This window comes from Odontomachus brunneus, unplaced genomic scaffold, assembly GCF_010583005.1.
Source record: "Odontomachus brunneus isolate Ranch 3 - 2012 unplaced genomic scaffold, Obru_v1 Obru_scaffold_108, whole genome shotgun sequence".
NCBI classification, from domain to species: Eukaryota; Metazoa; Arthropoda; class Insecta; order Hymenoptera; family Formicidae; genus Odontomachus; species Odontomachus brunneus.
The window spans coordinates 85030-100826 of record NW_022639558.1 but is presented as its reverse complement, the minus strand read 5'-3'; the positions used below and the strand labels follow the sequence as shown (position 1 = coordinate 100826).

General features: G+C 44.6%; 1 protein-coding gene across 4 annotated transcripts in view; it reads right to left on the bottom strand.

Annotated features, from left to right (window-relative positions):
- Positions 1-438: 438 nt before the first annotated feature.
- LOC116849213 (transmembrane protease serine 12) overlaps positions 439-15797 on the bottom strand; it is a 22544-nt gene continuing 7185 nt past the window's right edge. Inside the window, exons 1-10 of one of the 4 annotated variants that reach the window (XM_032826139.1) lie at positions 7982-8900; positions 4843-4939; positions 4639-4760; positions 4446-4550; positions 3701-3862; positions 3501-3631; positions 3231-3430; positions 2639-2773; positions 2338-2562; positions 439-1702 (exon numbers count right to left, since the gene is read on the bottom strand). In XM_032826139.1, the coding sequence (XP_032682030.1) occupies positions 1409-1702; positions 2338-2562; positions 2639-2773; positions 3231-3430; positions 3501-3631; positions 3701-3862; positions 4446-4550; positions 4639-4760; positions 4843-4938 (1470 nt within the window). In that variant the 5' untranslated portion in view covers position 4939; positions 7982-8900 and the 3' untranslated portion in view covers positions 439-1408. Of the gene's footprint in view, positions 1703-2337; positions 2563-2638; positions 2774-3230; positions 3431-3500; positions 3632-3700; positions 3863-4445; positions 4551-4638; positions 4761-4842; positions 4940-7981; positions 8901-15797 lie in introns of those variants that run through there. The other 3 variants (XM_032826136.1, XM_032826137.1, XM_032826138.1) reach the window with 3 other exon arrangements.

Here is a 15797-nt window from a genome sequence, read left to right as displayed (position 1 = left end):
TCTGGAATGTTTTTCAAGAGCTTGTTGATTGTTGTAAGCAGTCGACCGTTTAGGGCGCTAGGCGATTAGGTATTGGTAGGGGAGGGGAGAGGGATTGTTTTGATACTCTCGCGCGTTGTGTATTGTTCCGTGATCGGTTGTCACATTAAGTCATAAGCCGGTGAGTGACGCGTACACACGTGTAATACATGTATCGGTATGTTAGTCGGCAATTTCCGTTGATTGATTAAAATATTTCGTCGACTATTGAAACATTCAGTCGGTCTCTTGTCGCGTTAATTAACACGCGTTTCTCCGATCGAATCGTATCGACGCGAGTATCAGTGCTAATATCAGTGTCACGAGTTGCACGAGTATATCCAAAGTGCTACGATGCAGCAGTCGGGAGCCAAGAAGTTGTATCAGGAAGGACAAAGGATACAGGCAGCGACACATATGTTTCCAAGTATGTCAAATCATTTATTATACATGTTTCCGATTTGAACGGACGTTTGACAAAATTACCGAGGATAAGGAGATACCCGAGTCGAAATTTAGACCGGTATTCATAGTCTGTCATCATTTGATAAGTAAGCTTTATTAATCTTCGACTAGCTACATTTACATTATTTCGTATAAGACACATTGATCCAAATAACGAATAACGCTGAATAACGCTCAATGAGTACGAATTTATCATTAATTATGCTTTCAGTCAAAAATAGTAAATTATTTACAGCTATGAATACTGATCTTAGAATCAAGTGTCGATTTTTGAGTCCAATAATGCTTCTTGGACCGCGAGCATGCGATCTTGTTTACATCTGTCAATGTTTTCTTTTTCTTTCTCAATTTTGTTATAATACGGAATCTCGATTTAAATCTCTATCGGTAAGTAGCATTATTGGACGTATAACTCTGTTATCTTTATTTTTACAGCTTCTTCAGCTCTTTAAAAGCTTCAAACACATCGAAACTCATCGCCGAAAGAAAAAGCAACAAGATTATAAAAACTAAAATGTGTTGCTTCTTTTAACTCATCCTCACACACCTTAATCTTTATTAAATTGCTTAATATTTGCTTATCTCACTCTATTTACAGCTGAATAAGTTATACAATTAATACATTGCTCGTTACAATTAGGAATGAAGATTAAATGCAGATAGAAGATTGAAATAATCGGATATCAAGTAATTCTAAGATAAATGCATCAGATTCAGCGTCAAGGTAGAATAATAATCTGTATTTTGTCACATCTCGAGATTCTCCATTGATCCTTCAAGTTCGACGGAATTTGCAGGATTAATGCAGATCCAAAATTTCGACTCGGATTTAGCTTGTATAACGTTGTACATCGAGATCGATACCTCAAATTCGTCGGAACCTATAGAGTTAATGTAGAACCGAAATCTTGACTCGTGGTGCTCCCTAAGTGTACTCGTCCGCTTGTTTCATCACTCGTGTTATCCAGCGCACATAATTGGGCAATCTAGCGTAAATGCCGAATTTACCGCGCTTGCCGCAACCCTCACCGAAACTAGTGATGCCAAAAATCGTCCACGGGTGATCGATTTTCCGGGGATCTCTGCAGAGCAGAGGTCCTCCGCTATCACCTGCGCACGAGTCCATCTTGCCGCGGCGGTAGCCGGCGCAGAACATGTTATCCGTGATTCTGTAGTCTACGTAAACCTCTCGACAGGTTTCGGGGGACACTATTGGAACCTAAAATCAAATTTGATATTTCTATTATTTTTTATTGCTGCGTTGATTTCCGTTGTTTGTACACAAAAAACCCAACTGATAATTGAATTGCCAAAGATAGAGTGAATAAATATGGCTCGAGAGCCATATTTCTTATCTGATTTCTTTGGCTTATTAGCCATACAACCGACTTTTCTAATGCAATTAATTATTCATGCAAAACTTAATGAGACACAGTCGTATTATGACACCAGTCACATTCTGCATTCAACGTGTTAACTCTAGAACCATAAATATGACTAAAATTTACTCTCAGAACAACTTTCCAAATACCGTTTTTAAAAAACATGTTTTGTTTTTTTATTATAACTTTTTTTCAACTTTATTAAATTGCAAAATCATTAATATATTCATATTTCTTGATGTTTTGTACGTTGATTAAAAAAAACTTGAATTTTGATCATTTTTACAGAAGTTATGAACGAATAAAAATGGGTAAAAATGGGTAAAATTTATGCATGTTCAGAGTTTATATAACTTTTTGATGTTCTTTAATGTTCTTATGATGTAGCCATAACGGATTTTCTGAAATTTGTTTTTAAGATGATTCTCTATTTTTCTTTCTTTCGCAATCGTACATGCCGAAATTCCCTTACTCTGACTTCGTGGAGCACATCCGTTCCGAAATCATCTGTCACGCTAGACTTGCCCCAGCCGATAATGGTGCATAGATGGTTCGTAGGCAAGGGTTGCTTTGGTGCAGGCAAACACGCGATTCCCCTCGACGTGGACGGGGTCAGGGTGATTGGTAAACGAAGTAGAGCCACGTCGTTGTCGACCGTATCGGCGTCGTATTCGGGGTGAATGGTCACGGAATCCACCTATGTAATCGCAGGGTTAATCGACAGAGTTAATCGAAATTATTCAATGTGTTTTAGTAACCGCGGTGACGCGTACCCTAAGCTCCAATTCTGTGCCTTCTTTGACTGTTAAATCGTGCTCCCCGATGCGCACGTACAGACGTTTCCTGATGCAATGCGCTGCGGTCAGTACCCACTTTGGGGACACCAGCGTTCCGCCGCAAAAGGCCTCCTGAAAAGACAAACTCAGTCAGCGTAGATCCAGACAGTGCGAATGTCTGAAAGTTAGGTTTATACTCTTCAAATTTTTTGAAGTAAAGCCTCACTCGAAGTGATGGTGAAAATTCTGTTACTCGGAGTCACAAATGTTTATTAACTCAGTGCAGTAAAGTCAATTTTCAATTCACGCAAGTGAATGTTTTGGAATTTTGTTTCAGTTGCAATTAGATTCATTCTTTAACTTGAAATGAAAATGTCCGACGATTTAAAATGAAGAATTTATTTTATGTAAATGAAAAGAGTCATTTGAGAATCCGAGTAACTCTGTTGTCACTCTATTTTTCGAGTGGAATTTCACTCCAAGATATTTAAAGGATAAAAACAGCCCAAAGCCATATCGATCTGTCGACGTAGACCATAATTTTGCATCATTTGCATCAATTGAAAATTTGCATTCTACTCAAACGTACTCGGAATCGATTTAACACAGCCACTTGCCACGGCCAGCTCCCAGGCGTTGTCGGACGGCCGCCGATGATTCGGGTAAAGTATGACAATCGGGATCCTTTATGCGAGTTCGTCACCCCGCATTTCCAAGTGTTCGGGTTCTTCTCCGGGGCGAAACCGTCCACGGTGTTGGGATTGAGCTCAAACTCGTCCAATACGGAGTCTGGAAAATCAACGTGTCGATCAGTGCGCTTGGTAGATTATTTGGATCGCTTCGCGCGTAACTCACTCACCGTCTCCGTCCTCCTCGTGGCTGCCGCGAATTTTCCGGTGGATCCATTTCTGACAGAAACTACCCTCGACGTAGCAGTAAGCGCTCTCTCGTATGACGTCGCGACCGCAGATACCGGGCTTTCTGCACCATCTAATCCGGGCAAATGGACGCGTGTAATGTTTCGATGTGAATTACATAACTGCGAACTCGTGTGAATACCTGTGACGTTGAGTAGTGCACAATCTTGTGCACGGCGACCACTTGCTCCATTTTCCGTAATACCCGCCGGAGTGCTCCTTGATGTCCTTACCCTTGCGTCTACCTTGCCTAGGCTCCGCTTCCTTCGGTACCTGCTGAGAGCGCGTACACGCGTCGCGGGATCTTTGTAAATTTAATCATTTTGCAGATAAGATGCTTTCTCTCTAGACGCTCTCTAAATTTTTGCGAGTGAAATTTCACTCAAAAAGTGTGCGATGACAGTGGAGTATTCTTCATTCGTGAAGAATGAATCGCTCTGATTATTCCGAAATTCGAAATCGAAGAAATTTAAATCTGTTTATTCTACTGTCATTGGAACGAAAACATTCACTCTTGAGTGAATATTTTTGAATTTCGAGTGGCAGGTATTTTTATTATATCGCTTCGAGTGAATCTTCACTCGTTTTCAGTGAGAGAAAGAGAGAGATTTTACTTCGAGAAATTTAAGGTACATTGAAAAGAAAACTTGAAAATTTATTTGCAAAGTATAAAGTTTATTCTTGTAAAATAGATTCTATATCCTACAAATAAATTTTCAAGTATTTTTTCTCTCAGTGAAGACATTTTCGGCGTAAAAGAGATATCATTTTATAAAAGAAAAATAAAATACTAGATTTCTTTGTAAGAGAGCTGAATCTATGAATACTCTGCGATATATGTCGCGTGTCAGCAGTTGGAAAATCGCTCGCCACTCATCGCGACTCACTTGGACGACGTGGAACTTCTCGTCCTTCCGTCGATGCCCCCGACGTTGGCGTTGCTTGCACCGTCTTCGTCGTCCCTCCCTATTGTGCTCGCAACCGCGTTCTTCCTGTGCCAAGATAAGCGGTGAATGGAAAATCGTAGAAACCGTTCGCGGTATATCGCGATGTATGTAGTTGGGCGTTTCGCGTATTTACCCTAAGTACAGTGGTTCCGCAACCTTTCCTCGACCGACATCTCTTGACGCGATTCTGCGTGCAATGCCGGTCGCACACTGACCATTCGCTCCAGTCCGTGAAATGCGACGACTTCGTCGCTCCTGTAAAGCAATCGGGAACGTCGGAAGAGTGCTTCTTTCAATCGAGAAGTCTAAATTTATGAGCAAAGTAGCGCAGACTTACTGTTCTTTGGTAAAGGCTCCACGGCGGACAGCCGATCGATCGAACGGAGGCAGTTTGTATCGCCCTTAGCTCCAAAAACGAACGTATTGTTCTCATTCTACAAACAAATTTTCCAAGAAAATTAACAAAATAGAATATTTTGACACTTACGATTAGACATTAGACGAGAAATTGGTTTCAATTCTATCTTTATAAATTTCTATTTTTTCTTGAATTCTTGGATTTATCTCTTGAGTCGCTTTCACCGACCATAAATATACATTTCTTATATTTACATATAATATATTCATTTATTCATTTGTATGTATGTTTGTATAGTTGTATAGTAATGTGTCGTGCATGACACTGCAGGCGTATCTGTCAAATTCTATCTTATATCTTGACTATTACGCGATTAAGGACTCGTTTATTAGAGTCATTGTCGTTTTACTGGATTGCTCTGTGTGGCCAGTCACGCCAACACGATCATCGACACGAAACGCCCCGGACCGAGTGTCCTAGGCCGAAGGACTCGATAAATACGGCCTGACTAGCTCTAATTTCATCCAGCGCGTACGCCTCAAGGCTGTAACGCCCAGTTCGCGACATTAAACTCAATTTGCCCGCTGGTAATGGCATCGCGACGTAACCACCGTCGGCGCTAATCATGCGTTACGCGATGTCACCGTGTCGACGGTACGTGGGCATATGAAATTACTATCATTTCGCTGTCGCGCCTTCCCGAACGCTTTCCAGAACGCTCGTTCACTCGCTCTCGCCGCTCGCTACGCGAACAATAGCTCTCGTTCGCAGCCGCGAATGATTCATTGCGGTCCCGCGTGATGGATTCAGCCACGACCAAAACGGTATTCGCCCTTTTAGCGGCCTACCGTCGCGGCATTGTCCGTGATGACAGTGACGCAAAACTCGATTACCGCACACCTCGAGGTTGATTACCTCGCGGGGATTTGCTGTCGGACGCGTGACAGGAGAGCATCTCACACATATTTCGTTCTGTCGCGAGTCCAGAAACAATCCCACGATCATTTTCGACAAATTTCTTTTGATGGAACGTGGAAACCTAGTTAACTTTGAAGCAAGAACCTTTAGAATTCGAAAGATCTTAAAGGGCCAATAAGAGCGAAACAAAACTTTAATATTTCTTTATTTTTAATCTCAGAGCCTTTTAAATTTATTGTACTTCAAAATTCGGATTCTAATATTCATGTCATATGTCTAAAATGATAACCCAAGAAATCATTCCTTTTAAAATTAATTTTTATTTTCCTATTTTATTTCTTATTATTTTTTATATATTTCCTATTATATTTATATTTCCTGTTATTAAAATCAGTGGTGTGAACCATCATGCATAATGATGGTTCATCCATCTGAGCGGTTTCGTTGCGAGATCACTATTCCTGAAGCTATGATTTGGTTCTAATAAGTAATCTCACGGTGAAATCACTGGTCTCCAAAGAGTTAAAAGAAGATGATTAATAATTATTATCAGTTGATGTCGAGAAATCAAGATGAAAAGTGATCGAGGAGCGCGCGTTTTCGCTAAATCGGTGGCGAATTCTCGAACTCCTCGAGTGGTTGATGACATCGTTTGTGAAATCTTCTGCGAACTTCGCGAGCGCGCGGACAGGTTCTCTCGGTTGACTCGCTCGCCGAGGCGCACTCATCCGATTCACTCCGCAATTAGCCAAAATATGCAAAACGAATCTGCAGATCGCCGCGGCGAGTGATCTTTAGCGATCGGAATGTCGGAGTGATCCTCGACCGATATGCTCGAGCGAGCGCTTTCCGCGCTCATCCCGAGGACTTGAAGTCAATTACCGGCCGTATCGATTTCGCGCACTTAGAGGCACCGCCCGTTATTTCGTTTCGTCTTTCGCAGGAGACCCCTCGGGTTTCAGTGTTATTACGCGGCAGGAAGAAATTAATAGCGATGCAGTCTGATGAAACTACGCCAGACGATCGCCGTGAGTTTTATCCTTCTCGTTTATATTGCATAACGATCGAGAGATCGTGTTAACTCGTCCTAGCGCGGGCGACGACGACTCATTAGCGCGAGAGACGGTCGGGGCGGAATGCCGCGCCGGAAAAACGCTAAAGGGAGAAGGAGGCGATCTCGGTAAGGAGAACAACGGGCTAGAAGGAAATTTGTATGCGGCGAGGTTAGCGTGTCCAAACTAGGCTGAGATGTGCGGTACCTTGCATCTCCGTGGCAATCCCGCAAAAAGTTCGTGCCGCTAAAGGGGAAGGCAATTCAGCGAGGTAAGGTCGTGGAGAGAGAAAGAGAGAGAGAGAGAGAAAGAGAATGTGCTCGCCTCATTGCCGATACGACTTTGAAAGCCCTATACCGGATCCACGCGGGAGCGCATGACGAATGTCAACGTTTGCGGAGGAAAAACGAGCGCGACGAAGCGGCACGAAGTCCACAATTCGCCAAACGGCTACTTCAATTTTCACTTTGCCGCTTTTCCTCGAGGGCTTCTTGCCCGCCGCGTCGACTGACGAGAGTGCGACTTGGACTTTTTCGTTTTGTTCGCTCGACGACACTTTCGCGCGAATTTCACGCACGAAGTTTTCGCGGCGAGTATCGAAATTACGTGGATGAAGATCTTGGCGAATATCGAAGTTACGAAGATGAAAATCTTTGTATGAATGGCGGGTTGCGAATATGAGCTTGTTGTGAACATGAGATAAAAGAGACCGGGACTAGTTGTCACGTGGGGCAATGTATACGGGGAAAGTTTTATAGTAAAAATGATTACACACACACACGGTTTTTCTAATCGAGGAATAGAACGACATTCTATCGTAATTCACTATTTTTCGATCTCTACTTATGTTTCAGGAATTGAAATTTGCTATTAAAAAATTTACTGTATTTCTAGAGAAATTTACTGTTTGCTTCTTAGCAAGATGGACAGTCTATTTCTGGACTGCTGAAAACACAATAAAATTGTAAAGAATTTTTATAAAAAGAAACTGATATTCTCTCCGTAGTAGTCATTTCATATCTTTTATCGATGAAAATGAATTAATTTTGCCATTGAGTCAAATGATTTTTGTGCAGTAGAAACATGTGGCTCATGAAAAATTGCTTTGCAGCGTGCATTTTATTTGTAAGTTGCATGTAAAAAATTACTTAAAAACAAGTGAACCAAACTAGCCCCGGCGCCCCTACGATTCGGACGACAAGCGACATCCGCCTCGCGAGTTTACAGCGTCCCTACATGGTAACGCCGTCGGAGTTCGTCCAACGTCCGAAAATGGTTGGCGATTTCTTCGACGGAGGGTAGCCACGGTTTTAATGTGGGATCTCGTGGGTCCTGGTTGCTGGCTCGCCGAGCTGTCGATGGAATGCTCGCTGTGGCGAGTTCGCGGTCTGATTTATGGTCTCCTGTGTGCACGATCGGAGAACCATTCTTGTTCCACCTACTATGGTCAAAGGATGTGTGCTCTAAGTCTTCGGCCGATAGAGCGAAGATACGGGAGTGCGCAGATGATCCTCACGCGATCGCGAGTCTCACTGAGAACGAGAATCCGCCGTGGAGACTGAATAACGCAACGCCTGGCGTCTCGCTAGCTCGGGGAAGGCGAGCAAGAACTTCTAGCTACGATAAATCAAAATTTCATTGACATTAATCGCTGTATAATCCGAGCAATGTAGCTGACCGTGCCATCAATAATACATTCGCTCATTTGTCCTCGAGCGATCTCGCGCGTCGCAGTGGCCGCCGCGTATGCACTGGAACTTCGGTGTATTTCACGCAGCCCGTCCGCGACGTCCGCGACTCGAGCTCGTCGCCTTCCACGGGGACATAATTGCAAGAGCATGCTCGTGCGCATATAACAGAATAATCATTGCGACATTGTCGCCAGCATTGTTGCGTGGGGTAATGTCGGGCCTGGTGTCGCTCACGCGCGCGAGGCCACAAATTACAATCGCGTCGACCGCTTGTTCTCTCCTGCCAACAATCGATTAAAGCAATAGACACCGTCTATAATAAAATGCAATAACACGGTTGCATCGACAGCGATTGCTCGATGACGATTCGTACGCTCTTCTCGTCGCGAAACGCAACGGGGCCCGCGACTTTGCGCAGCACAACGACGTCTACAGAGACATCGTCCCTAAGTAAAATAATATCCAAGAAAAACTGTTCGCTAGTCAGAAACTTCAGTCAGTTTTTGTGCTAGGATTTATTAGACAATAACTGTTCAGAAACTTTGGACAGAAAAATATTAGTCAGTTACTAACCAGAAACTAAGCAAGGAAAACTAAATAGTTCAAAATAAATCTATGAACTCAATAATGAGTAAATTTGCACGTGAAAGGACTTTATCTTTCAAAACATGAGTCCCAGGTTATTTTTTTATTAAATGATATTTAAATAATATTAAATTTGAATAATACTGAATAATATTGGGAGTACAAATTAGTTCGGTCCGTTTTCAAAAGATGGCTCTGGCTGTTATGAATGTTTCATAGTGACAGATGATTTCGGTAGTTTCAGAGAGGTTAGACATCTGTCAATAATATTCAGTTTATATCGCTTTGAGTTTCATACAAAATCCCTGTTTTTTACTGTGTTGAATATGTCAAATTTTGTATTAACTAAGCAGCATTTGCGGGAGGTTTTAGTTTTCTGCTTTAATTGGAAGAAAAGTGCAGCTGAAGCGCATTGAATGCTTGTAGAAGTTTATGGTGACAATGCTTCAACTGATAAATCATGTAGAGGATGGTTTCGACGTTTTAAGAATGGTGATTTCAGCGTTGAAGACAAGCCTCGCTCTGGACAGCCAAAAAAATTCGAAGACAAAGAATTGGAGGCATTACTCGATGAAGATCCGAGTCAAACGCAAGAGGAGCTTGCAGAATCATTGGGAGTTGATTCATTTGAGCCGTGCATTACGAGAAAAACGGCCGGAATACGAGCAAAGACATGACAAAGTTATTCTTCTGCATGATAACGCTCGGCCTTATGTCGCAAAAGTCGTAAAAAATTATTTGGAAACGCTCAAGTGGGATATTTTACCGCACCCGCCGTATTCGCCGGACATTACTCCTTCTGATTACTGGTTGTTCTGACGGATGCAGCACGATTTGGCAGGTCACCGGTTCACTTCTTGCGCAGAAATCGAAAATTGGCTCCTAACTTGGATCGCCTCAAAAGACGAGACATTTTTTCGAGATGGAATTCGAAAATTGCCTGAGAGGTGGGAAAAAGTAATAGCCAGCGATGGACAATACTTTGATTAATCTGTTCATTCATTTTGTTCTGAAATTTTGTTCTGCATTTTTGACCACAAAAAAACGGACCGAACTAATTTGTACTCCCAATATAAAATTTTTTATTGAATGAAATATAAAATGTAATATTTTACAATGTGTAAAAAAAATCAAACAAAAAATATCTCAGAGAGAATTTTACATAAAAAAGAATTTAGTTTTGATTAGAATGAAGAAATTGATTAGAAACTGATCAGTAATTAAAATTCCTGGCTAGTTATTGGTTGGAAGGAGAGTCGCTCTTCCTACTTGGGTCGTGCCTGCTTTTGCCGCGCTTCTTACTTTATAAAGCGGTTCGATGCCCTCGAATGCGACGGCGCGGTTTTACGAGAGTTCATAAATACCGCTCGCTTTTAATTAGATTTTTAATAGCGACAATAAACGCGTCGCGTGAGCGGACGCGAGCTGTCCCGCAAAAATCGCCGTCTCTATTCCGTGCACGATATTGTCGACGACGACGACAGAGGCTTCCTTATGGGCAAATCTGTGGAAGCGTTCGCTCCGTTTCGCCGGTTCAGCTTTCGCGACGTGACCGAAAGTGCCGCGCTCTCGGCCGCAGCTTGGGCCTTATTTCTCCTCTCTCCCCCCTGATCCACTTGCGGTAACATTACTGTCTAATGTGTCATGAGTTACATTGCGTAATCGCTCGATCGTCTTTTCTGGCGAGAGTGAGAGCTCGCGTGGATACACGTCGTGTTTCGCGGTCTTGCACAGCGGCTTTACGCTGTTTACCATACATCTCGTGAGCTTCCATGAACATCTCTCTGTTCCTCTCTCTCTATCTATTTCCTCTCGTGATGTTTCAATGCTACGGGTGAGATCATCACCGTGATTTACCGTTTCCGTTGTTTAATATGCAGGTTAATGCGACGATACGCCTTCCATTTCGCGCGAATGATTTTCTACTTGACATGCCATTGTGCGTGTCCATCGATGTGACGTTTCTGTCGTGCCGCCGTCGCGGATTTCCCCGAAGGTTCCACTCAAGGAGACGCTTCACCTACGAATAATTAAATATTGGTACACTCGTTGCACGAAAGACGCGTCTCGGGAATTACTTGCGATCGCGCGCATAAATCGCGTCGCGCGCTTGCACTTCTCCCTCGTTAATCACGCGTGTCGAGTTAATTTGCAAGTGCACGCCGCTTTCGACGCTCCCCGTCGAAAGGTTGACCGCGTGTCCCCATGTACACTTTATTTTCTTCCCGCAATCGCCTTCAGTTTCTAAGAATGTCGTCCTGAACGATGCAATTTCCCTCGAGAGAACGGCTCCAATTACGGCTATCAATTTTCAATATGCATCCTAAGTGCGCTACATACCGCGTATAATCAGCGTTACATATGCTGTACCATCGCTTAGACCAAGAAAATTACACGATTTTCAACTTTACACATAACGCATAAAGTTGAAAATCGCATAAATAATTTTAATGGTAGGGGGTTGTAATAATAGCTCCAATTATAATGACTTCGATACTTTGCATGTTGGCTGAAAAATCGTGTAATTCTCGATCTACGGAATGATATGGTATACATGCCGCTAGCTTCGATATTGCGAGTACATGTACAGACACGTGTACGCATGTTAGATCGGCGAATTAACAGTAACTAGACTAAGGATAGGATCCATTTAAAGTCATAAACGCTTTGAAGCGCATAAATCGTTGATCCTCTAAGCTCACAGGTGAATACCGTTCAACGATTTGCTCGCGAATAACAAATAAGCGCTGAAAGTGGGAAAGGAGAAATCGTCGGTCGGTCGATTTCCTAAATTTACGATAAAAGCCGGGCTTACGAGCAGTCAATTTGCGTCGGCGTTTGCGAGTGGAACTTTGGACCGTAAAACCGGCTATTAGGATCGTTTGAGGGACGCAGGAAAAGGAGTCACCTGCAGCGCTTTTAACCGTCGCTAACCATCCGTCCTACTCGCTGCCGCCTCCTCCTCCTCCTTCTCCTTCACTTCTCCCTCTCCCCCCTCCTCTTTCTTCTTCTTTCCTCTACGGTTCTTCTTCCACGTGCGTCCGGCTCGCGTTTACGGCCGTGGTTATTTCCGGATCAACGTCTCCGACACCATACGGCCGCTTTATATTATTACTAGGACCGTGCAACTCCTCATTGTTCCGCGACGCGTTCTCGCTCGAGACGACTTTGCGATGCGATGCGAGATGCGTCTCTCTTCTCTGTGCCCGCGGCTAATTTTACGAGCACTCCGCCGAAGTATCGATGCGCCATGCGTGACGGTCGCGCGTCGTTTCCTTGCACCACTCCCGTTCCGATGTGGTCTGAATTGAATGCGTGTTTGTGCGAAGCGTAAGAAGCTGGGAATCACAGGGAGATAAACTCACAAGGGAAAATTTGTCTCGTGAGATTGCGCTCGCCGCGCAATAAGTTCTTATTGCCGATGGCGAAATTGTGATCTCTCTTTCTGTCTCTCTCCCTTTCTTTCTCTCTCTCTCTCTCGGATAGGATGGCCGCATTTACGGGAAACGGTACGTTCATTTAGCGAAGAACCCACACGAGAGACAGTTAATACGCGATATTAATGAAGGCAACTCTTTGTGCGTAGACGAGTTATACCGGAATAACTTGTTTTCAATTCATGCCCACTCCGCGTGCAGGACGATTGCTAAATACAAAGTGGAGGCACAATGTCACGTGCGGTGGTGCATCGATCGTGCCAACCGGTTGTCATAAGTTTCATACGCCCGTCTCGTAGATTTAGAGACGCCATTTGTGAGTGTAGCTGATTGGAGTTATCGCTCGCTAATAGCGCAATTAGAAGTGCACCTTGTTGATGTTATTACTCGCTAATGACGTAATTGGAAACGTTAAGATCCCGCGGCCCTACGCGTTAATACAGAAGCAGCACCGGTCAAGCCTTTGCGTCTCTGTTCCGGATACATCAATGTGCACGCACATGTGCGACGTGTGGATGTCGCCGGTCGCGAGACAATAGCCGCGTTTCGGAAATCCCCGATCCTTTGAATCCGCACGGATCCTCCTCCGCGAGCGCGTCGCTCCGTCATTAAGCGAGTATTCCATTCAGACGCACGCGCGACGGAGCTTCGTTTCAAGCAAGTCACGCGTCCTTTATCGATGAATCAAACGGTGAGACAGTAATTCGTGTCATGAGCTGTGCGCATCGGATGCCAGTGGCCGCTGAGCCCCGACGATCACGCATTGAACTCCCGGCCGGTTGCAGAATTCTAATCGTCTGCCCTGCCGTTGGCGAATCGCGACCGCTTCTTCGTGCACCTCGGCGACAAGACAATGGAATCGCCGGTCTTGGCACAGGACGCGAAGCGTCTTGGCAAAGAAAGCACGAGGAGGAAGATGAGGAGCGACGAACGAACGGATGGACAGACGGACGGAACGGGGAAGAGAAGACACTGCGGTGGCTCTGGCGACGTGGATCTCACAACGACGAGCAGAGAGGAAGGTACAGGGACGACGGGATCTCGAAGGCGGTTGCGAGTCTCAGGACGCCGCCGAAGGGAACCGTACGCGACATTCTCCTTGTCTTTCTTTGAGCCCCTCCGCGTCCTTCCCTCTCTCTCTCTCTCTCTCTCTCTCTCTCTCTCTCTCTCTCTCTGCCTTTGGACTCCAGTACACCTTCCGTTTCTTTCCCGGGCGACAGCAACTTTTTAGCCGCCGCGAGACTCACATACTTCCTGGCCGACAACGGGCTGGAAATTCCACGCGATAGTCGTCACGATACGTAGTAAGAAGAAGCTAATCGAGCACAGCCTCACCGCCAGAAAGTAGCGCTAGACCAATCTCCGGACGGAGGTCCCGCGGGAGAGAGAGAGGATTCTCCACGGGGGGTGCCAACGAGACGTTCCAGCCTTTTCCGATGGTTCTTGCCGATGAAAAGCACGCGGTGTGCCGGCGGTCGCTTCTTGAGTCGCTTAATGAAGCGAAAGAAGGCTTCGCGACTTCCCCATTAACCCGTGCGTTGCATGGACTTGGTGTTCTCCGTTTTTTCCCCCTCTCTCTCTCTCTTTTCCCGAGGACGCGTCGCGGAATGCGACATGTCCATGGTCGGACTCGCCGTGGCACGAAAAATAGCAAAGTAATCGTCGACGGTGGCGGGTTTAGTGCAAGATCGCTGATAAAATGTCGTAGGCTGCGAGTCCACGAGGAAATTTGTGATGGAGGATCGTTGACGTGTTGAGGTGATGTGAAAAATAATCTAAATTTTCGCGTAATGCAGAGAAGATCAGTGAAACTACCGTCGCAGATCTTGGTGCGAAATTGAAACTTGAATGGTCAGGAGGATAATCTCTAAAGGTGTAAACATACGCGTACCCCTCCGAGGAATTTCTCGGACTTGACGTAGAGTCCACATTCCACGTTGAAATCGACACTGAAATCGATAATTTCGATTGTTTTTTTTAGTTTTTCTTTTAAGCTCTTTATCTTTAGATTTCGCACCGAGATCTACAAAGATTCTTACTGATCTTGTCTACATCTGACACGTAATTGAACATCTCTGAGAGTCTATTAAAATAATCTAAATTTTTTTGCAGACTCGCGGAAACACTTTCAGCCATGTTTCCTTTATCAATAGTACCCTGAGCAGTATATGCCACGTTCAATTTAAGTATCCGATCATTTCCCACCGCTTTCTGCTACTTTTCAAATAATTGTTCAATTCCGCACCTGCAAAAGGAGCCTTTCGAATCAATAAAATCATCGGATTTTTGCAATCCCTGATATCGATCAATTTATGAGAAAGCGACAAGACGCGCCTGATTGATTCATGCAGAGATGCGGAAAGGCGCTCATAGAATTTCGCGACCCCGATGATTTCTCGACAAGACAACTAACGATTCACGTGACGGCGCGGCGGAGAAATCGCTTGGAAAATGAGCTCCTGGTTCGCGATACTGTTTCACACGGCGACCACCTCTTGGGGAAAGTGAAGGAGCGGCAGCCGCGGCGCGATGATCGCAAAGTGTCTCGTCTGCCTTTCGGCGTTGTAACGGAGTAACGGCGTACTCCGGTACACGAGCATCTCCGAGGATAACGCGACAGGAAGTTTCACCGCGGGGTGCTCGCGCGGTGTATGCGTACGTGTGTGCGTGCGTGCGTGCAGCAGGGCCGAGGTCAAGCGTCGAGTAGTGATTCTTACACGATTAGAAAGCCGGGAGATGTTCAGTGATTGATACAACGTCCTGCCCGCACCTGCAATCGTGGACCCCATTCGCGACCGTTAATTGGAAAATCGGCATCGGCCGATTGCCGGCGGTTCAGGACGCGAAAGAGACTCTTCGTCTATTCCTACTTCTGTCTTAGAGCTCGCTCGCTCGCTTGCTTGCTTGCGCGGCAGCGCGCAAGGAGCTCTTCATGGGGTGCCAAGGAGTGTACAGGAGAGGTCGCTTTGCTCGCGCGTAGTAGAAAGCAGGAATTATTATACAGGTGTGATTATGCTGTCACTATATTGATACGACTCACGAGGTGAGGTGACCAGCCACGCGATAACACGACTTGAACGAGGTCTCGCAGCTTGCTCGCGCACGGGAATAACGTGCAGATCACGTGTATCACAAGTTAATAACTAATTATCAATACATTTAGGATCAGAGAAAGTTTCCGTTCAGATTGAATTCTATATATATATATATATATATATATATATATATATATATATATATATATATATATA